The sequence below is a fragment of the Phodopus roborovskii genome, unplaced genomic scaffold (genome assembly GCF_943737965.1).
Source record: "Phodopus roborovskii unplaced genomic scaffold, PHOROB, whole genome shotgun sequence".
Taxonomy (NCBI): domain Eukaryota; kingdom Metazoa; phylum Chordata; class Mammalia; order Rodentia; family Cricetidae; genus Phodopus; species Phodopus roborovskii.
Genome location: NW_026125183.1, coordinates 331,046 through 357,572, shown reverse-complemented (window position 1 = coordinate 357,572; position 26,527 = coordinate 331,046). Strand labels below are relative to the sequence as shown.

General features: G+C 31.3%; 1 protein-coding gene across 1 annotated transcript in view; it reads right to left on the bottom strand.

Moving 5' to 3' along the window:
* Window positions 1-26,527, bottom strand: part of Rps6ka6 (ribosomal protein S6 kinase A6) — a 102,702-nt gene that overhangs the window by 4,071 nt on the left and 72,104 nt on the right. The window contains exons 10-22 of the mRNA XM_051190672.1: window positions 26,003-26,040; window positions 22,074-22,216; window positions 20,008-20,078; window positions 19,710-19,798; window positions 18,909-18,967; window positions 17,515-17,617; window positions 16,827-16,957; window positions 16,305-16,427; window positions 15,901-15,990; window positions 14,730-14,888; window positions 12,225-12,386; window positions 5,817-5,893; window positions 4,143-4,260 (exon numbers count right to left, since the gene is read on the bottom strand). Coding sequence (XP_051046629.1) covers window positions 4,143-4,260; window positions 5,817-5,893; window positions 12,225-12,386; window positions 14,730-14,888; window positions 15,901-15,990; window positions 16,305-16,427; window positions 16,827-16,957; window positions 17,515-17,617; window positions 18,909-18,967; window positions 19,710-19,798; window positions 20,008-20,078; window positions 22,074-22,216; window positions 26,003-26,040 — 1,363 coding nt within the window. The remainder of the gene's footprint in view (window positions 1-4,142; window positions 4,261-5,816; window positions 5,894-12,224; window positions 12,387-14,729; window positions 14,889-15,900; window positions 15,991-16,304; window positions 16,428-16,826; window positions 16,958-17,514; window positions 17,618-18,908; window positions 18,968-19,709; window positions 19,799-20,007; window positions 20,079-22,073; window positions 22,217-26,002; window positions 26,041-26,527) is intronic.

Here is a 26,527-nt window from a genome sequence, read left to right as displayed (position 1 = left end):
AGAGTTATAACTGTATTCCAAATATTCAAAAGTTGAAATAAAAGGTATATAGAAGAGACTCAAATCAAATGTCTAGAATTGAATACTGAAAGACAAAGTAAAAAAAAAAAACTGAATATAAGAGCAGACATAGCAGAAAAGGTGATTGGTAAAGACAGTATTAGCCATTACCCCCAAAGAAATAAACCATTAAAACAGGTAAAAGAGCAGAGCACCAGTGGGTATGGGGTAACATACATGTACAACTGGAGTTTCAGAGGAGAAAGAAAAACCGTTTAATTTCCAAATTTAATGAAAGTCACAAACATGCTACATATAGTAATAACAGAAATGATGGTAACATCAATTTCATTTTGGAAAACATTTCAAAAGAAAACATAATGGAATAACTACTGTAATACACTGAAAGGAAGAAATAATGCCAACCTCATATTTTTTGTTATATAACCATACCCTTTGAAATAAAAAAGGAAGATGATGGAAGAAAGATACCTGGAATTTTCCTGTGTTTCTACCAATCTACAATAACAAAGCATAATTGAAATGGCTACAGGAAAAGGTTGATGTAATGTATTAGCAAACATTAGACAGAGATGAGGTAGAATCCAGTCATGATGAACTTTAAATCTGTAAAAGAAACAGACCCTAAAACAGCAGAAGAGGGAGAGCAAAAGAAGAAAAAGGAAGTCTGTAAGTTTCACAGGTGCACAATATGGAACTCTGCAAAACAACCAAACAAATAAGTAAATGAAAATAAGAGATCTGAAGTAATACATATTGTAAGCAGGCATTGAACTACACCATACCTCCTACTGTACTAGTATGTTCACTGGTGCTGAGAGGCTAAGCATTTTGAGGGTTTTACAGTCAAAACCTTTTATCCAGAGAAGAGCAGAAACCATGGATTTTTACTACCTTCAAACCCCAAAGTTTCCCCATCTTCAATAACTGGGCAAGTAAACACCCTCAAGAACCAATGTGGGCCTAGTATATTTGTTGTCATCTAGATGCAATTCAAAACCACAGGTCTGCCTAGGTGACAAACATGGGTATGACTACAGAAAAAACAGGAGGCCTTAAACTGGACCTGTGAGAACAGACCAGTTGGGAGACCAGTTATAGCTAGATCATGCAGGGCCAGTCAGTGTTCCATGCCTGACTCTGTAAGTGCATATTACTTTGGTCTGACATATTAATGTAATCCCAGAGCACTGGAAACAGCCTGCCTCAGGCATTTTTCCTGCTCAAAAATGCACTAGCAGAGCATGCATGGTATGAAAGGGCATCCAACTGTTAGGAAGTCCTTGGGCTCATCTAGCAGAATCAGTTTAAGGGCAGGTCCTGTACTTCTGTATTGCCTGGCCTGGATGAGGAAAACACTTCTAGGAATTCAGTTCAGGCAGTGCCAATAACACTTTACAGTCTCACGGAAAAGGCACAGTTGGGTAGCTTTCAATCTGCTACAAGCCTTTGTGGCCTAACCAGAGAGAAAACAAATAACTGCCCAAATGCCTCTAATATCAAATACACTGAAACATAAGAAAACTGAAAACTCTATGTACTCTATGTATCTTCGGGAGGTGAAAAATGTTGGCAATTTTTAGTTTTTCTTGCACTTTGTTTTATATCACTATTATTTCTCATGCTTTCATCCCTTATATGGTTCTTTACATCCCTGTATTCCTTCTTTGCTTCTCTAACATTTCTTCATCTACATTCTTTTCACTACTTAATTATTCACACTTTAAACTGCAGTCAATTTTAATTCCTAGGTTTTACTTTTCTTTAAGAACTCTAACTATCCTAGATCCTTTCTTCTTTGTCTAACATTTTATATTGTTCTCGATATTTCTAATTGCCTTTCCCTACATTTAAACATTTAGTTAGCTTTTGAATTACTGTCATCTGCTTTTTCTCCTCTGAGTAATAGAGACTGGGTTTTAAAGGCTGTTTGACACTTGGGAGATAGAAGCAGAGGGATCTCTGTGTGTTGCCTCCTAGAGCTGCATAATGAGACATTGTCTAAAAAGAAATAAAAGATGAACAAAACAGAGAGGTATCCATGCCATACTTTCAAGAGACTGAACCTGAGAATTAATCCATGAAGTAGAGAAAGGAAGGAAAATATATACAAACCAAAAGACTGAAAGCCTATTAAATAAAATTACAGCAGAAAAAATAAATATTGGGAGGGATACAGATATCCATTCAATACAAGAAACATTAGAAACCCCATATGGATATAATTAGAAAGAACTTTTCCATATTATACTATAGTGAAAATACTACACAAAGAAAACAAAACAAAACAAAATATCTTGATCTTTAAAGGATTGGTGTCTTTACTTCTATCACTTCAAAGTATACTTCAACACACAAAATCACCTAAACTGACTTAAGACTTAACAAGGGAAAACAAAACTTTCATCTGCTCATCCTTACCCTAAAAGAGTAATGCTTGAATTTTAAATAATTTCTACAACTTTATTTTTTTGTTTCTTTGTTTTCATTTTAGAAGCAGATTCTCATATATCCTAGGTTAGCCTTGAAATGTCACATACCCATCTCATCCCTGAACTGGATGATATGGAACTTCTGACTCTCTTGCTTCTTCTACACAGCTGGTGCTAGGAATAGAGGCATGTACCACCTTGTTCAGTTTCATGTGGTATTGGGCAATATACCCAGGGTAATAACTATCACATAAATATAGTAAGCATTCAATGTTGGCAGCACTGTTACACAGCATTTATGAGAAAAGCAAAATCTTATATTTCTACTGAGAAGTGCAATTTCATAATGAAATGTGACATGAAGATAAGCTATAATGAACATAATTTGTGACTTGAATCACCAAACATGAGTAAAAGCTATTAACCAAGGCTGTGCTAAGCAAATGGTCTCCAAGTGCCTTAACATAAAAAGGAGTTCATTTATATTTGGAATACTAATTTAGAATATAAACATAGGCCTAGACATAAATACATACCAAACTTTTATTATAATTAATTCCTAATAAAGACAGCGGCAAAATGGTGATTAGTTTTTATCACAACAAAAATATAAACATTGCTAATTTCAAAAAACAAATTGACCTTGTTTCAATAAGATTTAATTTATCTTCTTTCTTTTAAATTCCCCTTCAAAAAACCCAAGTTCTCCTTGATAGAATGATGAGCAGAGAATGTGAGAGCAAAAGATTCATTATTTTAAGCAATAATAGTGACTTAATATTTTGATGGCTAAAAGGAAAATGGGAAGATGCTAATCATTTGTCACTTACATATGAATACTTTTATATTATTGACAAGGATTTTAAAAATTATATTAGACAATGAAAAAGGATAATCATGTATAATCTGCTGGATATTTATCCCTAGATAATATATTGAAGAATGATCAACAAAATTAATAAATTTATCTAAATTGAAGCCCTATAATTTCTTATCATCTAGATCTACTTTTAGCAAAGGTTTATAAACTACATGAAACAAAAGAACTGCAAATTTTCTATTCACTTCACAATTCTCAGATAATAAACATACCAGCATAGTAACTATTTATAAGCTTTCAATTTTGATCAAATATTTCTGTTCAAGTTCATTTGGTATCTGTGGTGTCTAACAGAAGCTACATTGTATAAAAGCTCACCAACATGGTTCCCTAACTATGTCCTGAACTGAATGACACCAACAGACATGCTACCATGAAAGGGGTAAGGCTCACAAGAACTTAATCCTGTGTCAAGAAATTCTTTGAGCAAGAGAAATTAATGTCTCCCAGGGAAGAGCACACCAATTGGTTATCCAATACCAAATGGTTAGCCCTGAAACACACACACACAGATAACATTACACAGATTGAGCAGGATGATTTTCACACACACACAGTACAACTACCATAACCACCAACAATTAAAGAAAAAAGAGGCCATTACTTTAAAAGAGTAAAGTGGGATACATGGGAGGAATTGGACATAAGAAAGAGAACAGAAAATGAAGTAGTTACAATCTCAACAAATTAAAAAATTAAATAAATAAAAACTGACATAAGAAAGACAAACAACAAATACACAGTGGGATACAGTTTTTGGATTTTAATAATATCAAAACTGCAAAACTGAACATATCTATGTTTTATACCTTAGCTCCATCTGAAATATTGTCCCAGTTTCCACCACTCAAAGAAAACTTCCCATTGCCTATACGCAGGAGTATTTCTTCAGGAGTATCATTGGGTCCATTGGAAAATGGAGTGTAGCTGTTAATAAAATAGATTTTAATAAACATGAGAAGCAAAGGTATATTTCATATGTAATCAAAAGTGGTGACTATATATCTACATACAAATATAAAAAGGAGCCAAGAGCATTACCCAATATTCCCCTTTATTATTAATATGAAATCATGTATTTCAAACAATGAATTTAAATTCAGTAAATTACTTAATGAACTACGGAATCTTGTTGATTACTTCTTTGCTTCCTTTGATCAGTTAATAAATGCAAAATAAAGTTGGACTTTTATGTAAACATGCAATATTATAAGAGCATGATAAAACACAAATAATTCTATTTTGATAGGCTTAAGTAAGCAAGGAAATATAACTACTATGAAGAAGTTTTAATTCTTACATACAGCTTATTCATTAACATTTTACTTTCATAATTAGTGGAGACAACTTAAAATTTTCAGCTTATACCTATGCAAAATAAATATACTTAATATTGATGCCAATGTAATAGAAACCACAGCCTCTGAATTATGTACATAAAATTATTCATGGGTTGAAAAAAGATTCATAAGTTTGGTGGATTTTAAAAAGTAACTTGACAAAAGTACCATGTTAATACCTATATCACAAATACCTTTATATTTGGGAACTGGAAAGCTGGTTTAGGGTTAAAAAAAAATTAGGAGCTAGATTTATACATTAGTGCTTTCATTCCTTCATCTAACAATTAGGATTAGATAAGATCAAACACATTATATATAATAATTTAATCATATATAATATTTAATCATAAAGCAAATATTTGAAAGCAGAAAGCAAGAAATTACATCCCATGGTCTAAAACCTATAATACTAACTATATATGACAAAGTATAGCATTATATAAAGAGCTTATAATATTTAAAATCCCGACATATGCAATTACACACAGCCAATTAACAGTCTAATATCACTTTATGTTACTAATATATTTTGTTTTTATACAGCAGTTAAGTTGAATATTTAAAATGTCATACCTGTCTGATAGTAGCTAATCATTCCTTTCTTAAAAAACAGAATAATTTATACAACCATAAATATTCACTTTTAAATAAAGTGCTACTCCATATTAAGAGCAAAATATTTCACTAATTATATCACAAACATTAATATAGTCTAGTTATTATTACATCGGTTCAGAGCTTTCCTCATCCTATTAATGTTAGACATGTATATGCATGCTTCTGTAGTTAATATTGTTTAGTATTACATTCTTATTAATCCTCTTACTAAATCTCTTGCTGCTAAGAATTAATGTGCTTTTGTAATAAAATTAATATAACATTAACAAGTCCAGTGGACATGCTCCTATAATAATACACGGCTATCTTATAGTCTGTAAGTTCATTACAAAGTAAAGCACTTAATGTAAAAATAAAAGGTTTATTCTAAAGCATCTATTCTATATGAAAACTTTTCTATTTTTATGTCTCTCATTTTACAAGTAAAAAGTAATGTGATATTTAACATTATTTTCTTGTGTACTTTTTCTAGAGGAAGACATGCAGTAAAGTTCAAATAACAAGAGTTTGTAAATATCTTACCCAGCCAACATAGTGTAAAAAAGGACTCCCAGGCTCCAAATATCACAAGCAGCATCATATCCCTGCTTAGTGAGAACCTATGAAAAACAATATGGTATGAAATATTACTTAGTATAGCCTCAGATTTCTTCATATACTGGAATATTGTCTTGATTCTAATAATTTTATAAATTTTAATGATATAAAAATAAATATAAATGTTGTAAATTATTCTATGCCCTTTAAGAGTAAAGGTGAAATATTCTCCATTCTGCAAACACTGCATAAACTGGGGTTACTATTAGCTACTAAGTAATATGGACTACACACAAAAAATTACAACCCTGTAAGATATAAAACCTGACCTCAATGAGCTTTCATTCTTCCTCATTTCAAATTGGATATGTAGACACCTAAACTTAAGATTGATATGTACACGTGTTTGATGGAAGTACAAATAGTGCTGAGGTTTTTAATTCTGATACTGACTCTATGAGGTAGATGTTAATTATTCCAGTTCTCAAGATGACACCAAGAGAAACGTTAAGTAACTGGCTCAACATCATAAAACTGGTTGGTACTGTAGAAAAGAATGCTTCTACAGTAAAGCATTCTTTTCTACAGTACCAACCAGATATTAAAAGGCAGTGCTTTTAATATCTTTGAAAATTGCTTCAGCTTTTAAAAATATAGGGTTTTCTTCTAAAGCCCAATATGCATGAGAAGTCATTAATATAGTCCAAGCTGGCCGCAAATATGTGGCAATCATCTTGCTTCAACCTCCCAAGTTCTGGGATTATATTAGATATGTGTTATCCCATCTGGCTTGATAACTCTTTACTAGTGGTATGTGTGTCTGTATGAATACAACAATAAACTCTAATTATGATTTATACCTATATAATGTGGATATAAATTTGTAATAATAATTATAAGACAAGATAATAGGAGAAGTTGTGACCTTATGAGATAGTTTGAGAGACAAGAGGAGTATATTTCTTCAAAAGAGGAGTATATTTCTGGTAAATTCCCAGTAGCTTTACTAGTATTTTACTATTATTTATATAATAATTTGTTTACCTACTTTTGTTTCAGGGCCAGTATTAATAAAAATAAAAAATATTTTATTATAAATTAATGTAAGATTTCTTTATGAACTTCAGCAGTATTTGCTAGAAATATAAGGAGATGAGGGGACAGTCAGATGGCTCAATAAGCAAATGTGCTTGCTGCCCAGTCTGTCAACCTGAGTTTGATCTAGATTACTCTGACTTCCACATGTATGTATGCTATGGCCTGTACATTCTCCTCATGCACACGAACACACAGAATAAACAAGCCAATATCATCTTTTTTAATTAAAGAAAAATATATAATAAGGACATTTTTAATTAAAAAATTAAAGACACTGATAAAGCCTATAGACATAAGAAACAAAATAGAAAGATTATTAATTCATTAATACCAAAGCTCGCATGAACTTTTCATCTAGTAAAGGCTAAAAAATATCAGTAGTCTTGGCTTTCACAATTATCAGCCAAAAACAGTAAGTAACTTGCTTAAAATATATTAATAATTCCTATGAATACATTTATTTTTAAGAGCACACATGTGGTTATGCATGGTGATGCATGCATGTAATCCTCACAATCAGGTAGAGGCAAAAATGATCAGGAGTTCAAGGCCAGTATTGGCAACATGAGACATTTTCCAAGGACAAAAAGAGGATACGTGTTTAATACTGATATGCTATCGAAGACTAGACTATAGAAGTCCTAAAGAAGGCGACCGAAAGCTAGGTAGCACTCTTTTTATTCTTGTAGGTCCTTCTCATTTCTTATCACCTCTTAGTGTTCTAGGCATCTCATGTTTACCTAGTTTGCCATACTCATATTCGTATTTTATTCATTCATAGCCTTATGGGAAGTGGTGGTTTGTCAGAACATGATCCATAAATACAGCTGCATAAGGATTCTGTGACCTTATGAGATAACTCCAAGGAGACAAGGCAAAAGTCTTGTAACCTCTGTTTCTCCATTACATATGCTTTTGTGTCCTCCCAGGTGTAGTAAATAGAAGTGTGTTTATTTTAGATTATCCATATCTTACCCATTATTATTCAGAATGATGTTTTCAAACACAGGTTATCCTTGTGATTGTATACAGCCTAAACTCATGTGATCCATGCTCATTTGACCTTGCTTAACCCTCAGAATATAAACTGTCTGATGCTTTGAATAAAATTGGCTATTGCATAAGATTTTCATCTGTCTCATTTTAGGCTGCATTTTCCCATATACATTTAACCAAGTAGAGCAGCAACAGTGGTTTGCACCTGTAGTCCTATCTACTTGGGAGGCTGAGGCAGGAAGACTGTTTCAATCCAGAAGCCTGAAGCTTTAAAAAATAAAAAAGTTCCAATATCTCAATATAACTTCTCCAAGTTACGAGAACAGCACAACTGTGCAGGAGGTATCACAATGTTATAGCTTATCATACAATTCTTGTTTTTTTTTTTTATTTCCTACATACTTAAACACATTCTGTGCTTAGTCTTTAATGTTCTACAATAATGACTATGTGAAACAAAACAGAACAAAACAAAACAAAAATAAAAAAGAAGAAGAAAATAAACAAGGCATGGTAGCAGAATTAGTGAATGAAGATGATATTCAGCTTGAATTTTATATCTCTTCACTAGGATCAACATCAAGATAAACTTAGAAAAATAAGATAAGTCTCATTCCCTTTGCTCTTAGAAAAATAAGAGAAGTCTCATTCCCTTTGCTGTAAGTGTAATTCATATTTTACATAAAACATATGACAGCACTGGTCAGAGAGGCAAGTAATTTCAATATTATATAGCCAGAAGCTGAGAATATATTCATTCTTCAAATTTAAGTTCTATTAATTCAAGACCATTCTAAGACTTCATTACACATTTAATATCAGATAACATTCATGTTTTTGCTAAAATAAAAGTAAACAATTGAGGATATTTTAATCTTAGTGAAATAAGCATAAAGAAATGTTCATCTATGAAGTAAAACATTAAAAGGTTAACTGAAACGATACATATATAAAACCTGAGTGAATATTATTTCTTTACTGCTATGTTAAAATTGCAAAAAGCAGTGAATTTTCTTAGAAAATTGTGTTTCTTTATCTACTGTGATGAAATCAGGGAAGTACAGCCCTATAAATTCCATTATTTCTTAAAATACTTGCATGGCTAATTCAATCTTTATGATGCTATTTTAAAATGACTATCTTTTATATAGTTTGATACTATTTTGACAGAATCTGAAATTTTAAAAAGACTAATGTATTTCATTTATAACAACTTAGAAATAATTGCTAACTTTTGGCAGGATGTTCAGCACTAAATAAAATATTTCAAATCACTCAAAACACACAAGCCAAAGGTAGTTCAAATGCCAGTTGTAGAGAATTGGTCTCCACATTCCCACCTGAAAATTTTCACTATTACAATAAACAAAGTGTCTGCTAGGATTAAAAAGAAGCAGTGTACTGCATCTACTGTGTACATATATTCATTTAAAATGTCTGCTTAACCATTAATCTTAAAATGTTTACCTAACCACTAATCTAAACATACATACACTGTGTGTTTATTAATTTTAAATTTTGGTGTTCTTTTGGGACACATACAATCATAAACTTTTTCTAGAAGTTTCTATAAAATACAAAGAGTAGAACTATATAAAATTAAGCCAAGATTAATAATTTGCCCATTAAAATATGTAATGAATACATTATTATTTGTATCAAAGAACGCTACTTAGAATACATATGGTGACTATGTAGCTCATATTTAAAAGAAGATACGATATTTCAAATGTTCTGTCCTCCTATGCTATTCAAACAAAGTCTAGAAAAACTAAAGTTTTTTTTTTATTTACATGAGTGTTGTCCAAATAAAATAACCTCTTTGGGAACATGTACCCCTGATTTAATTTTGAAAAGCATAGTTTATACACAGCATAATTTGGTAGAAAATGTACAATCATTATGAGTTTCACTAAAGAACAGAATAAACCACTCATATATGTATAATTTGTTACAGGCCAAATAATTTCACAAAAAGCTCATAAAATAAACATGGATCTGTACCCCTATAATAGCATTTTAAAGCAAAATATAAAAATATTAAAATGAGAATTGTTCATTAATAAAGTTATTTTCTAAATTTTTATTTTAGGAAAGTAAGTTTCCTAATAGCTAATTTAAAATATAGTTTTACAGATATTATATAAATTATCTGCTTAAAATGATTACTTATTTGATATAAAATCTAAAATATATGAGACAAGAATTCACTTTCAGATTAGTACATAATAATTGCCATTGCTTATCAATATCTATAACATGTTAAGAACAATTCCTAGAAACCACCATACTGATTTCTAAAATGACTATACAGTTTGTAATCCCACCAGCAGTGGAGGAGTGTTCCCCTGACTCCACATCCTCTCCAACAGAAGCTGTCCTCAGTATTTTTTAACTAAGCCATTCTGACAGGTATAAGAGTGATACCACTCTTTGGCATTTGCCCATATAATGCCCAGTCATACCACAAGGAACATTTGACAACAATGTTCATTAGCAGCATTATTTGTTATAGCCAGGACTTGGAAAAAACCGAGATGCCCCTCAACAGAAAAATGTATAAGGAAAATGTAGTAAATTTACATAATGGAGTAGTACTCAGCTGTAAAAAATGATGACCTCATGAAATTTTCAGGTAAAATGGATGGAACAAGAAAAAAATCATCCTGAGAAAGGTAACCCAGACTCAGAAAGACAAAGAGGGTATGTATTCACTCATAAGTGGATATTAAAAGTAATGCAAAGGATAACCAGACTATAATCCACAGCTCCAGAGAAGCTAGGTAACAAGGTGGACCCTAAGAGGAACACATGGATAGCCCTGAGAAGGGAAATTAGATGAGATATGTGGAGCAAATTAGGGATGGGCGTCTTAAAGGGGAGGGGAGGGGGCTTAGAATAGGAGGAAATGAGATGACTTAGGCGGGGAGGGATACAGTTGAAAAGCAATGAAAGATTTATCTTAACAGAGAGAGCCACTATGGGCTTAGGGAGAAACCTGGTACTAGGGTAACTACCAAGAATCCATAAGGAGGAACCCAGTTTATACTCCTAGCAATAATGGAGAGGGTTTCAGAACTGGCCTATCCCTGTACTCAGATTAATGAATAATACCCAAGCTATCATTATAGAGCTTTCATCCAGTAATTGATGGAACCAGACACAGAGATCCACAACCAAGAACCAGTCTGGGAATCCAAGCAAAGAGAGGGAGGAGGGAATATATGAAGAAGAGAGGGCAACATCATGATGGAGAAATCTATCAGAGATAGCTGAACCAAGCTTGTGGAAACTCACAGACTCTAGACCTACAACTGTGGAGACTCCTGGGGATAGAACTATGTCCTCTATATGTGGGAGACAGTGTGAAGCTTGGACTATCAGAAGGGCCACTGGCAGTAGGACCCTGATACAAACCTGGTACATGAGCTAACTTGTTGGAGCCCACTCCCCACTGTGGGATGTCATGTTCAGTCTTAATGTATGGAGAGGGGCCTGGCGTTGTGCCAGACAGTTGACTCCTCATGGGAGCCCTTACCTCTGAGGAAGGGTGGACTGTGGGTGGGCTAGGTGGGAGGTGGGTGGGTGGAGGGAGGCGATTGGGATGGGAGAACTGTGGTTTGAAAGTAAAATGAAATAAAACTTAAAAAGTGAAAACTAAAGAATTCCTGACTTATAAACACATGTTATAAAGTACTTTATGTAGCCAATGCAATCCCTGATTGATTTTTCACTGCTTCTGGAGATTGTAATATCAAAGAAATTCCCAAATGTGCAATCTATATTCCTAAACTTACCCAGCCTCATCTTTCATATGTCTTAATCCCCCAGGAACAACAAATGATTTATTAAGGAAAAAGAAATGTTTCTATTTAAAAACAAACCAAAAGGCAATTCAAAACTGTATCTCAGTCCTAAAATGTATGATTCTCAGCAAGGCATGATTACACATGCCTATAATTCCACCCATCAGTAGACAAATACAAGAGACTTGTGTGTTGCCACTTTGTGTGTGTAGTGAAACCCTGTTTTGCAATCATATGATTTCTATATTAGTATATAACCTAATAGAACAGGCTACTCTGATTGATTGTGTGTGTGTGTGTGTGTGTGTGTATTAGAAGCTAGTAACTACCTGACTTTATATTATGAATTATTATAATTCAAATTTTAAAACAGCACTTTATAGTTGTGAAAAAAACAAGTCTGCTTTTACTTGTCTTCTTCAACATACTTGACATCAGATAGACTTAATTTAAGCAAAACAATGAATACAAAATAGTAAAACTTAAAGAATACCTCAGGTGCCACAAAGTTTGCAGTGTAGCATGGAGTTAACAGAAGTCCATTTTCTCCTCGAAGCTGTTTCGCAAACCCAAAATCACAAATCTTAATTGAATTTGGATTGGCTGATTCATCCATGTACAAAATATTACTGGGCTTAAGATCACGATGAACAACCTTGAACATAAAAGAAAACACCATTATATTTGCATAACTAAATTTTTGTTAAACAGTTAATGTTAATAAGAAAGCTGTTCCGAATTTTTCCCAACTTACGACATCAAAAATAATGAGAAATAGCCAGGCAGTGTGGTGTACCCCTTTAATCCCAGCACTCAGTAGACACTGGCAGGTATACCCCTGTGAGTTTGAGGCCAGTTTGGTCTATAGAGAGAGTGCCTTGGACAGGCTACAAAGCTACAGAGAAACCCTGTCTCAAAAAACCTAATAATAATAATCATGATGATGATGATGATAATAATATTAATAATAATAATGAGAAACATATTCGGCCAGATAGCCAGATAGGCATTTTAATATCTATCAATTTTGTTAAGCATTTCCATCTTTAATTATTATTCTACATTTGGATATAATGGACCCAAGTTTTACTCAGTGCATCACACCATTCCAACTATTAACTCTTGATATAATATAAAAGCTTGCAGGTACAAGAGAATTTAGAAAAGCAGAGCGACATGGATAAGTAACACATTTGGTGAAGGATGAAACAGGGAGTGGTGGATAGGTTTCAGTATCTGTAGTTTTTACACTAAGAACTAAGAACAGTCTCCATTATATATACAAAGGCTGTACACATTCATTTGGAAAAAAAATAAGATTTCTGTTTGTGAAATCCTCCCCCCCCCCAAAATGTGGGGAATACTACAAAGCAAAGAATCAGCAATGACAGATAAAACAAAAAATAATTGTAAAGGGTTTACAATTTTACACAAAGGATATGAAGACAAAGATATTTATATTCTGTTACTATTCTCCAGTGGTTACTATTGCTTTAAGGATAACTTTGAGTTTGAACTGAAAATTTCTTGTTTGGTGTACTGTTTTGATGTCTTCATATCCTTTATTTAGTAATGTACAGCGACATATGCTCTTTAGGGAAAAGGGCAAAATCTTGCTCAGTATTTAAACCCATAATGCCCTTTGCTTATAATGTCTGTTGTGTGTAAATGTTCGAAATGTGTGTTTAAGTGTTCTCAAAACAAGATTAATAAATAAATAAATCAAACAGTTTATGTTTATCATATTTTAACCATTCTGGTTTATCATGCCTTACACAAAATTCTGTTATCCTTTAAAGTACTTGCAAAGAGATTCAACTAAGTAAATTATACTAGAATTATTGTATTCCTTTAGTATTATGTGCTTTATTTCCAACTACTAAAGTCTTATTCTTAGGTCACACACAACATTATTACTTTTTCATTATTTATAAGTGGGGTTTATATACTTTACAAATCTGAATTGCAGATTGATTCAAGATGAAAATTTAAATTCTACCTAAAATTTTACGCATATATATAAGTTGATGTTTTAATTTCAATTCATCTGCCTTATATATACAGTGACAAAAACAAGTATTTAAGTCACCTCCATAAAATTAAACAAATTGATATTTCAAGTGTTTAGAATAAAAACTTACTGTCATTTTGGGCAATTGGTGAGAGTCAAATATATACTTTTTGCTGCTAAAATATAATAGCTATAGAATAATTCTAATAATATTTGAAATGCTTGTAAATTTCTTTTTTTCTCTTGTTAGATTTTAGAAGTCTAAGCTTGTAAGGAACTCACTATGTAGTTCAGGATGGCCTCAAATTTTAACAATCTTTTTGCCTCAGCCACCCATGTGCTGAAATTACAGGTTTAAGCCACCAAAACCCAGCTTAGATATTTCTTTGATGATTTACATTTTAAAAATTAGGCTTGATAATTAGTACAGCCCATATATATATATATATATATATGTCTTCTTGCCCTTGAAATTATCACATCACACACACACACATATATATGTATGTGTGTGTGTGTATATATATTTCAAACCACTTTCTATAAACTTCACTATAACACTGAGTTTTTATTAGGCTATCCTATATAAAAACATATAAGAAACACAATATAGGTGATGGGAGATGCCATTATGTATATATGTTTCTCATACTGGTTAATAATAAAGCACTGTTGGCCAATAGGAAAGGAAGATAGGAGGGACTAGGAGACAAAGAGGAAATAGAAAGTAGTAAGGAGGAGTCAAGATGGAAAGTCTAAAGAAAGCAGTATGCCGCCGGCTCCCCGGTAAGAGAAATACATAGATCAACAAAAATGGGTTAATAATTAAGACAGAGCTAGCCAATAAAAAACAAGTAACAGGGCCAACAACATTGTACCAAATACAGAGTCTCTATGTATTATTTGGGGCTGGCGCGGTAGCAGGACAAAACAGTACTCGTTACATATAGGTCCCATAATTGATGGAAGAATTCAACTGCAACTTACTCCTTGACAATGAAGATATTCAACTGTCTTGGTTATTACATACAGTACATCACGAGCTTCCTGTTCTGAGAAACACTTTTGTTTGAGAATACGATCCAGTAGTTCTCCTCCTTTCATCAGATCCGTAACAAGGTAAACGTATTTCCCATCATCAAAGACCTAAAAAGGAATGTGTTTTAAAGTTTTATTACTTGTAATCATTATTCTAATTTTTTTAAAGTTATATTTACTTTGCTATGTCAGTACAACTCTAGACTCAATGCACACATATCATTTCTTTCTTGTTAATGTAGTACAGGCTGTACTGAAGAATGAATTGAAAAAATAATCTCTTGTGTAAATTCGTAAGATCATATCCAACTTGAGTTGGGAGTTTTTGAAGTTGGAGGTTAGAGTTTATCAAACCACATAAATAAAGAGTAGAATTCTGTGCCTTTCAAATGACATATATATGCTATTTTACTTATAAGTACTTCAAAAGTAACCACCTTTGTGATAGTAAACATAGCATTTATTAGTTCATTGATTAGTCTGGTATCATAAATAAATGATGAATTTAAATAGTGCATTAAAATAAATGGATAAGAAAAATACTTCCATTTGGTATGTGATAGTATACACACACAAATTCACACATACATGCATATACACAAACTAGTGTTTAAACATAACAAACCAAACTATATATCATAGTATCTGAAACAAACTGATCAAGATGATGGTTAATAGTTTTTCATGTTCAGAAAACAAGCCAATTTGCTAATGTAAAGTCATTATTCAGAGATATATATTAATATGTGTGTTACAGGTTTATTTTACAAAATTGTAGACTAATACTATTTCATTCAAGGAATGATCCATAATTCTATAGCCAATTATTCTATAATCAAGAAAGTGAATTTTCCAGACTCAATTTCCTTTATATTTATAGGGATGAAAAAAATTTCTAGTTGCAATATTACTGAATTAACTATTCAGAATAATATTGAGAGTATTAGGGTTTTTAATCAACAATAATGCTTCTTTACTGAAATCTTTAAAAACAGAACAGATATATAGAATCATTGGAGAATTAAAGTAGCATATTGAGATTTGTCTGGATAGCTTTGAAAATATCACACCGATAAAGTTCTAGTCCATAATATTATTAACTTAATTTTAAAATACTTACATCCTTTAAAGTGATAATGTTGGGATGTTGTCGATAGCGCATCAGAATTTCAATTTCTTCTGAGGGGTCTCGTTTATTTTTGTCAATGATCTACGAAACAGATCAGAACAAATTCTCAAAAACAAACAAATGATTTTGTTTATCAAGAAGAATGAAATATTTTCCGTTTATACATCCATCCATCTATCTATCTATTTTGTTGTTATTGTTTTGAGATGGATTGTGCTATGTGGTCCAAGGTGTGCTAGAACTCCATATATAGCCCAATCTGGCAGTATATGACAATTCCTGTACTCTCGAGTGCTAGAATTACATGCATGTGCCACCACGCCAACCTTCAACTGGGTTATATTATTTTTAAAAAATACACAAATCAAACAATCAATCAGGATCAGAAATAATACCTTCACTGCAAATTCCATGTTGGAATCTGAATGTATGCATCGCTTGCAAACAGAATAAGAACCAACACCAATATCCTCTTTCAATTCATAGACTTCACTAAATTGAGCAGCGTTTCCATTTATCTGTTTAAAAAAAAAAAAACACAAATGAAACAAACTTCATTATTTTCTTCATTTTTTTCCTAATCATGTATATTAAAGGTTAAAAAGTTTCAAGAAACTCTACCAATATTTAAAAATTGTCTATATAAATTCTGAAACAATTATATATTATAGCCTTTCTAAAGTCCCAAAACAATGTGATGAATTGACTAATTTATAAATCACTCCAACATTTTCTTGCCAAAACAGACATAAACATATTAAAGGTAATTACTATCTGCTCTCCCCTAAACACCTTTAACACTAAGAAAAAGAAGCCATTAATGGTTATCTCTTAATAATTACTAAACATCCATTATTAAAAAGTGAGAGAAATACTCATCCTGAAACTGAACATTGTGATGATGATACAGAATTTACCTGGACAATTGGTAATACATTTGAACTTGTAACAGGAGTGATTTTATATTCTTCTGCAATAGAAGTTGCAACGAAGCTGAATCCTTTGAAGAGTTGATGAGCATTTGCACTGGCTGGCAAACCAGGAGAATCTAATATTTAAACAGTTATATTTTACTACAATTACACAAATGTTAATAATAGCAGCACTTTTTGACAAAAAGAAAGGAAATATTAAATGACACAATCTGACACTATAAATATAACTCATACTTTCTTGCCACTCTTTGTAGATAAACATGTTGTATGTGGTCAATAATTTTTTATTGATGGCTGCATCCACACTATCAAAAATCACATAGTTGGTATTCAGTATATCTTGAATGAGTACATGAAATAGATTTCACTAACAGTAAATTAGATCAAATTCTAATCTAAACCAGTGCATATGTAATGTTTTACCTCATAGCATGATCTAGAACATTATTAGTCTGTCAAGGCATTTACAAAACAACAGAAAATAAAATCCGTATTTTATCTTTCTCCACACTTCTGTGATAATTTCCTAATTACAGATTGTAGGAATACTATATATAAGATCAACATTTCCACAAAGACCAAACTAATTTGTACAAACATAAATTTTACTGAAAATAGTTAATTTAGTGACTAGAACAAAAAGCCTTGGTTATAAACAAATTTGTATTACCCTTAGGTGTTTTTGCAGTAAATTCAGGATCAAAACAAAAAGTATCATCTGGTTTTCCAGAAGCAGGTCTGAAAGGAGGCTGAACTTCTCTTTTATATAATTTCTAGAGGTAATAAAGTAATGTAAAATATTTAACATTTTGAAATATCATTAAAATGTTGAGCATTCCTAGTAAAAGATATACAATTCAAATACTATAACAACTAGAATATTTTGAATGTGAACATTATAGTGTAAGTAGACAAGCTGTCGCTAAAACAGACACACTAAAAATATGGTATGAAATTATCCTTGAGCTGTATGAATGAGGTATATTATTTGGGTCCTTTTCTCAAATTCATTCACTTCCTCTCATAAATGCATATATACATAAAATGCCACACACACACACAAACACACACACAGAGACACATGCACACACTAAATTCTAAAACCCAGAATAATCTTAAATGTTTTGGGATATGCAACCTGTGTTCGGTAAAAGAAAACATCACATGATATTGACATTCAGAAGACTCAAAACCTTTACAGATTTCAGATAATGATTAACAAAATTCTATAATTGAGATGTAATGTCCAAAATCTAATGAAGCCAGAGAATACATATGACATTATAATGACTTCACAGCTGGCACTGTAAACGAATAAGACACTGCATACCAAAATGTAAAAATTTTAAGACAAATAACAAAATCAATAATCAGATTATATTCATGAATATTTCATCTAAAATAGTTTGTTTCCATATAACATTAAATACACGCTTCTTATTTAATACTCTATGTTCCTAAATTGTACATGTTTTAAAAATGCAGATGAGTAAACAAGACTGCAGCTGAATAAGAGGCTCTGACAATCTCTATACATAAATATGGCAAGTGGAACAGCATTCACTTACCAAACCAGCTTCAACAGAGATAAGGAAATCAAACTAGTGATTGTAGTGTCTGGTTTAAGTATTACAAAACAGACTCATTCAAGGAAAAAGACAGGAAAGAAAACTGCAAGCTGTTTACCAGAAATAACTCATGGAGTGTAACAGTCCACATCAACTGAATTTAAAACAAAGTTGTGTGTGGCCATACATCAGATGAAGTAGAGTTGACATCTGTCATAGCCTCACTCATTTTTCCCTACTTCACCCTGTCCTCAAATATAGTGGAAGTACAATATTAATCATAACAGTTACAACAAATGACAAAAATTACTATTTCTATACATATATCTACTTCAAGGTATTGCCGTGCTATGCTATGTGGTAACTATAAACAAAAAGTTCAGACAATATAAAATAGATTATTTTTATCTGCAAAGTCTCTACATTACCACTGATTCTAAAGAATTTTTCTCATTTTAACATAACTTATTTACTAACAAACTTTTATTCAACTTACATTCCAGTCAACCGATGCAAAAAAAGCATGTCTTTTGACTTCTTCCACTCCTTCTGATCCTATAATATGGAAATAATTTAGTTGCATAATTTTTAATCTCTCTACTTGGTTTCTAAACTATTAGATATAAACATTACTGCACAGTTTCCCTAGATTCCTTATAGTGAAATATCTATGACTTCTTATCTGGTACTATATTAACTTGTCCTTTAACATAAAAAAAAAAAAGAAAACTGATACAAATAATGAACTGTATAAGTCAATACAAAATACTAAGTACTAAAATGTCTCCTAACAAATACAAGTTGTTATTCAATTAAGTAATTGTTCTTCAAAATCCATCTTATGTCTCATATTCATAACACTATATTAAACTCTTCCAAGGGAAAAATAGCCCACGGTACTTTGTACTTTTAACACAAGTATATAGATAATGGGATCACATCCAGATCTAGGAAAAGGCAATGGAACTTGGAAGTTTTGAAGTTTATAAGGACAGGCAAAATAATCAGTTTCAAACATCAAAAAAGATTATCAATACACTGTAAGCTGTGTATTTTTTCAAAAGACAACCCATATGATGTACACAATGCTACATGTTGAAAAAACCTTTTCATTAACTAGACTATTTAGTGTTTTAAACAGAAACCAAATTTTATTTTACATAAATACTAAAAGCCCACAATTCAAACATAAATATACAGTAACTATAAATGAACTTAAACTAGAACATATAAAGATCCAGTTACTTGCTAGTACATGTAGTACATTCTTATAAAGGTTAAAGAAGATTAATAATACCCAATCTATTTGCTGGATTCCTTTTGAATAACATCCTTAAAAGACTTTGTGCTTCAGGACTAAGAAATTGAGGCATTCCAAGTTTTGCTCTGAAAAACAGTATAGAAAATGTCACTTGAATCTAGACACAATAAATCAATAAATCTCATTGTGAATTTAAAAATTTTTAAGAGTCCACAATATGTTAGAATAAGAGAGAAAGACAAAAAACTTTTTAAGTCTTTGTTGAAATCCACATTAATGTTTCAATACTAGAGATAAGAATTTTTTCCCTAAATAAAATAGTGTTTCTACTTACTTCAGTATCATATTCATGGTCTCATTTCTGTCTTTACCTTGAAATGGCAAAGTACCAGTAAGCATTTCAAACTAGAAAAGAAAATAACCACAATGTATTACAACTTGGAATATATAAAATTGATTTTTTTAAAACACAAGACTCATTGTACATGATTATTAAATCATGCAGGATTCACTTGACAGTGGCTCAAAACACAATCAAAAATTAGGTCACTTGAAGAAGCATGCTATGTATATGTGTATTTCTACATAGAGTTTAGCAGAGTTGAACTGCAGCAGATGGAACCAACTAGTTTTATTTTACTTCTAACATGTCTAACTTCTCAAACTAAACAAAACCTGAAAATAAGTGGTTTTATAAACAAAGGGATAAATTTAAGCAAATAATAATGGGAAAGAAAATACACATGCCAAGAAAAAAATACTATCCATTCTAAATCCCTTTTCTAATCCCAAGGCAAAAATGTAAAAATTAAAGCCAGGGGTGGTGGTATATTCCTTAATGTCATTTATTCTGAAGTATGAAGCCAAAGAATTACATGTTCAATGCCTACCTGAGCTACCATTAAGGCCAGCCTGGATACCTTCAGTAGGAACTTATCTCAAACTAATTCTTTTAAAGGTTCTTGGGACACAGGTTATAGCACTAATAATTACATTTCAAACTAAAGATGACTAATGGTCCTGCCATCAGTCCTCTGCTCATTTAAGCTGAACTCATAACCTTAAATTACTTTATGTATTAATTGCTCTTGTACTATGACAACATCAAATTGGCTGCTCCAACCTCATTCTCTCTCAAGCACTATTTTTCTAATAATCCTACCTCCTCACAAAGAAACTATATTAGGTAGCATTCTCCTCTCAGTCAGTGTTGTATAATTTTTTTCATAGTGTCCAAATGATTGTTTGTTTCTTCAGTGTCCCTCTTTATTTTCCTCAGTTAACCCGTGCTACATATTTCAATGCATTGTTTCCCTACCGGTTACCATTAGATATTTCTACCAGTTTAGCTTTTTTATTAATATACTATTCTTACATATTTCTAAATTCATATCTGGACCACCTCCTTCCATTTTTATTGGTATTTAATCAGCTACTAAGGTTAGTCTCATGTTATCTGAAATGTCTTCAAATTTTCCTTTTTTATCAAGACTAATCTATGACATCTTGTTTCTGGGGATTTTTCTCTCCCATATCCAATCATTTATATAATGCTGCCAAGGTAAATCTCCCTAAATACTAGAAGAATTCCATGGAACATTTATAGGGTTATAGTTACACTTTCTCCACTTTCACTTTTATTCTTGACTTCTCAAGTAAAACTGGATTCCTGATGAGTTGCTAACATGATCACAGTAGTCAATTTTTCTTGACATACAACTATTAGATAGTTTCCTTAGCTATTTGAATTGATTATGCTGTAATTTAATTAGTTTTTATACTGCTGCCTTCCCCTAATGTTTCCTTTTAATATATTTAGTATATGGCATTGTTACATCATATATCATTACACGATAAATGGGGGGGAGGGGGAACGAATAATTAAACTTCAAAAGAAAACTGCTGTGATTCAATAGCCAATAATCACCTATATTTACAATGTATATAAATGTCACTATAGGGTGGGGGAAATGGGATTATTGACATGTAAAACAAGCTTGGTTCAAATTTAAATAAAAAAATGTATGAAAAATATTATAGGATATAACTGCTAGTATTCCTAGGATATGCGTGAAAACAATTGGACAAATAAGATAAAGGTAATTTCTATGATACCTAATAAAATAGCATATAAGTTTTGGTAAGATCTAGAATCATCTAGAACTTTTCTAAATTTCAGATACGAAGAATTGATATAAAATCTTGTCATTTACCTTTTCAATAGCAATATTAAAAAGAAAGCATTAAAATTCTTGCCTCTACTGCTTGCCAATCACAACATTGTAATTAGTCATGAATTATCAGAAGAAACCTTTTCATAGCTGACCCAAAAAATTCAACTAAAATCCTAAATAGTACTAACCATATATTGACACAATGAAGGAAAATAATGCAACTTACCATAAGTACACCATATGACCACCAATCAGCACTCTGAGAATGGCCTCGTCTGTTTACTACTTCAGGAGCCATATACTCTACAGTGCCACAAAATGAGTAGGCCTTCTTTTCTTGATCCACTGACTCTTTGCTAAGTCCAAAATCTGTGTGTTACCAAAAATAGAGGTTGAAAATCTCAGAAAATAGGAAATATCAAGAGACACAATAATAATTTAAATATTCAAACAATTATTTTGGCCTACATTACTCTTAAGAATGATAACCTGAAACAAATAACAGAAATCATGATAGAACTCTTTAAGAATATTTAAAGCCTGGTGAGGCAAATTTCTCCCTCAAAATACATTTTATCGGGTCTATAATTTTGAGGGATCAAAAATTTAACCAAGGTTGTCATATCAACCTAAGTATAAACCTACATAGTAATTTATACTTAAAAAATTACAGAGGAACAGTATGCATGGGCAAACTTGCATTTGTGTATAGAGCCTTCTAAGAACCAATGGTATCAATATAAAATCAGTATTTTCTGTAAAACTAACAAAATGGAAATTTAAATTTAAAAAGGGGTACGTACTATAGTTCTACGAAACACTTTGCAAACAGCTTATCAGTATACATATGTGTAAGATATTTATACTCCAAAATACAAACACTTATGAAAGAAATAAGTCATGCTAAATAAATGGAATGATATAGTGTTTATACAATTTTGATTCAATATTGTTAATTTGTTAATTCTTCTAACACAGACCTACAGAATCAATGAAATGTCAATAAAATTTCTAGTAAGATTTCGAGAAATCAACAACCTGAATCTAAAATATACATGAAAAGACATGTAAACAATACTATAAATAAATTTTGAAAATATAACAATTTGATTATCTTATATTACCTAACTTAAACTTTCACTAGAGAGCTATAATATCAAACATAGTCAAATATAGAAGAAAGCTGGGCACACATACACATATCTCAATGGAATAACGCTTAATATACTGAAATAGTTCTGCTATGATCTTGTTTCAAAATGCAAATCAGTTCCAATGTGGTCTGTATATTAGAAAACTTGACCACAACATGGATTTCACTTTGGCTAATTGTATAACAGAAGAGTAGCAGAACACAGAAAGTACAAACATCAGCCAGCTAATTCAGCTCACGTTTGTTATGAGTTACTTCTGTCTACTTAGTGCAACAATGTTCCTTCCAATTTCAGAGACTATACTTCATACTAGTTCTTAATTATAATGCACAATTTAATTTTTTTCTGATATGTATACTCACAAGCAAACCTTTGGTCTTTTTTTAAGGTAAGGTACAATGATTACTGCAGTCATTATATACACAATTGTTTGAACATGTAACAGTGTTTTTACATTTACTTTCTACTTTTTTTAAACATGTGGATCTGAGTAAACATTTTAGTGTTTTTCCCCCTAAGTCCTGTAGTATTATTGTTGTTGTTTTGTTTTTTTTAATGTGATTTTGGCAGAATGAAGTGACCAGGGTCACATATATTTATCATGCAACAAAATTGGCTTGATTTTTGGTGAAAATGAAAGCAATTTCATTGAGGAAGAGGAGCCATCTAAACAAACAATGCCAGAAAAAAGTTGTATATAAATATAAAAACACACATTGTATTCATGTCATAACAGAATAGTGACTGAAAATGCATTATAGAACTATACACAAAAGTTAAAAATACAGTAACCAAATAGGAAATAAAATCTTCCTGATTATATGTTAGACAAAGATTTCTTGGGCATGATGTCAAAAGTATAAAGAATACAAGAAAATTTAATGAACAGTGTCATCAAAATATAGAATTTGTGCTTAAAATATAACTGTGGAAGTATTTGCAATTGTTAGCTGCTGAGAGATGAGAGAAGCGCTTTCTCTATGAGGATAGCCCTTGGTAGGTGGACCACTTTCTAGTGGAATACCACACAGCCAAGAAAATTTGGGCAACAGAAATCGGTCTTGAAGGATATTTTTTAAGGGATACAAAAAGTTTAAAAAGGGGGCACAAAATAAGTAGGTAGAAATGGGTTCATGGATCTGGAAAAAGAACTGTATGAAATCCCAAAAGGACGAATAATTTCAAAAGATATATTAATAAAAAAAAAATAAAAAAATATAAAAAAACAAGATCAGAGATATATTTATATATCTCATCTACTGATTTATATTTGAACCATAAAAAAATCAAAAGCCAGTAAGAAAACAATCCAGTTTTTACAAATATCAAAAGACCTAATAAACATTTTTATAAAGGTATAAGTATATGAAAAAATGACAGTATCATTAGTTATTAGCAAAAGAGAGCCATGTTGAGATGCATGCCTATTAGAACAACTAAAATAACTATCACACATTCAGTAGGTTTGTAAAATGTACAAACACACTATTCCCAAAAGCTCTGCTTCACAAGTGTGCCATGCTGGACTCATAGTGTGGAACCATTTTATAGTAGATTCTTTCAATTTAGCAAGGTGTTCAATGTTCCTTCATGCACTATAATCCCTTCATATTGAATATCTTTTTAAAATTACATGTCTTTTACATTTATAATTGACAGAAAATGTTTATTTACAGGCTATGGTATTAAATTTGACAGTATGTAGTAAAGCAATAATTAAATGACAATAGTTAGCATTTTCATTTCCTCAAATGTTTTTAGTGTGTTAGGATTCTTCTAACTTTTTTGTGGTAATTTTTAAATGTATACTTAATTGAATGGAATAGCACATTCAAATTACTTTCTCCCCTCTAAAAAATGAAAACAGAATAAGGATCCATCAACTTAAAGATCAGAACAATGAGTTTTACTGTGTGCAAATTACTCCCAATTTCCAAAATGAAAAAAAAAATATGCCCAAATGTTAATCTCTTTGGTTAATTAATTTAGGCTCTCTAAAAACTGATTTCCAAACCATGATTAATATTTTCATTTAGAAAATCATTTATATAAGTTTGTGTTATAAGATTCTAATTTATAATAGTACATTAATTATGATAAATAATAATTACAATAAATAGTAATTAATATATAATAAATAATTTAGAAGTAAACTGAGCTGAACATATGGTAATGCATGGCTATAAATAGAGCATTTAGAAGACCAAGGCAGGAACACTACAAGTTCCTATCTCAATATATACATACATACATACATACATACATATTAAGATATATTTGAAGTATTTAGAGACATGTAATCTCACACTGATATGTTTACTTCAGACTACAAAGTAACAGCTTAATACTTTATTTATATGCTGAGATTGCATTCCATAATTTAGAATGACTTAACTTTAAACTATTATCTATTCAAACTTTGTACAAAATACATCTTAATTTTCCTGTTCATAGCTTTCCAAAACTTAAATATACAATTTTCTATGTTCTGAAAACATATGTAACTTTTTGAGATTAACTCACCCTTTGTCATCTACCTAAGTTACTGGGAAATCAATGGTTTCATCATTTAATTGCTCAGTAGCCCATCACATGGAAATTACACATAGCTTGCTTATTCATTAACCCATTTACAAAGATTAAAGTCACTTCCATTTTTGAGATGGAGAATAGAAAACTGACTGTAAAATTAGGTAAAACTAGGAGCTTACCACTATTCTTTTTAGATGTGACAAGTATTTAGTTAATTCTTTCATTATATAATAAAACTAAAATCTACTATTTTTACCTAAAATAATTTTAATTAGTACATTGCCTCTATTGTAGAATCTTAAATATACTCAGAATACATCAAAACTATGTAACCTTTAAATGAATCTTAATCCACTGAAGACACAAAATCCAACTCAAATGGAGGCCAAAAAAGATAATGGATTTAGAATAACGTCCTAGAATGATAAAAATATAATATGCTTATTGGTATATAAGAAAATTTACTTACCTGTTAACTTGATATGTCCTATTTCATCAAGCAAGATGCTGTAAATAAAAAATCATATTAAATATAAGGGAACACATACACAAAGGTCATAAATATAAATATGTCACTATTTTCACATTTTGAAACCAAATACATAAATATCATAAATATAAAACTAGTCACTATTTGATATACTGGAAATTCTTCAATTATTAATTTAAAACCAAAGTATATTATGAAGATTACTTTATACAGTAAATTTTATGTAACTATAACATTCATCAAAATTTCATATAATTTGTAAAACCCTAATGAAATATGTAAAAATATGAGTTTAGTAAAAATGTAAAATACATTTGAATAAAGAGTGAGGAGACAGGAAGGCTTAGTAGATAAGGCACTTGCCACCCAGACTGACAAATTGCTATCTGGCACCCACACAGAGAAGGAGATAGAGAACTCCCACATCTTCACTTCTTTCCTCCATACACAAGCCATAGCATTGTCCACAGTGCACACACACAGTAAGTCAATGTAATCAAAGAT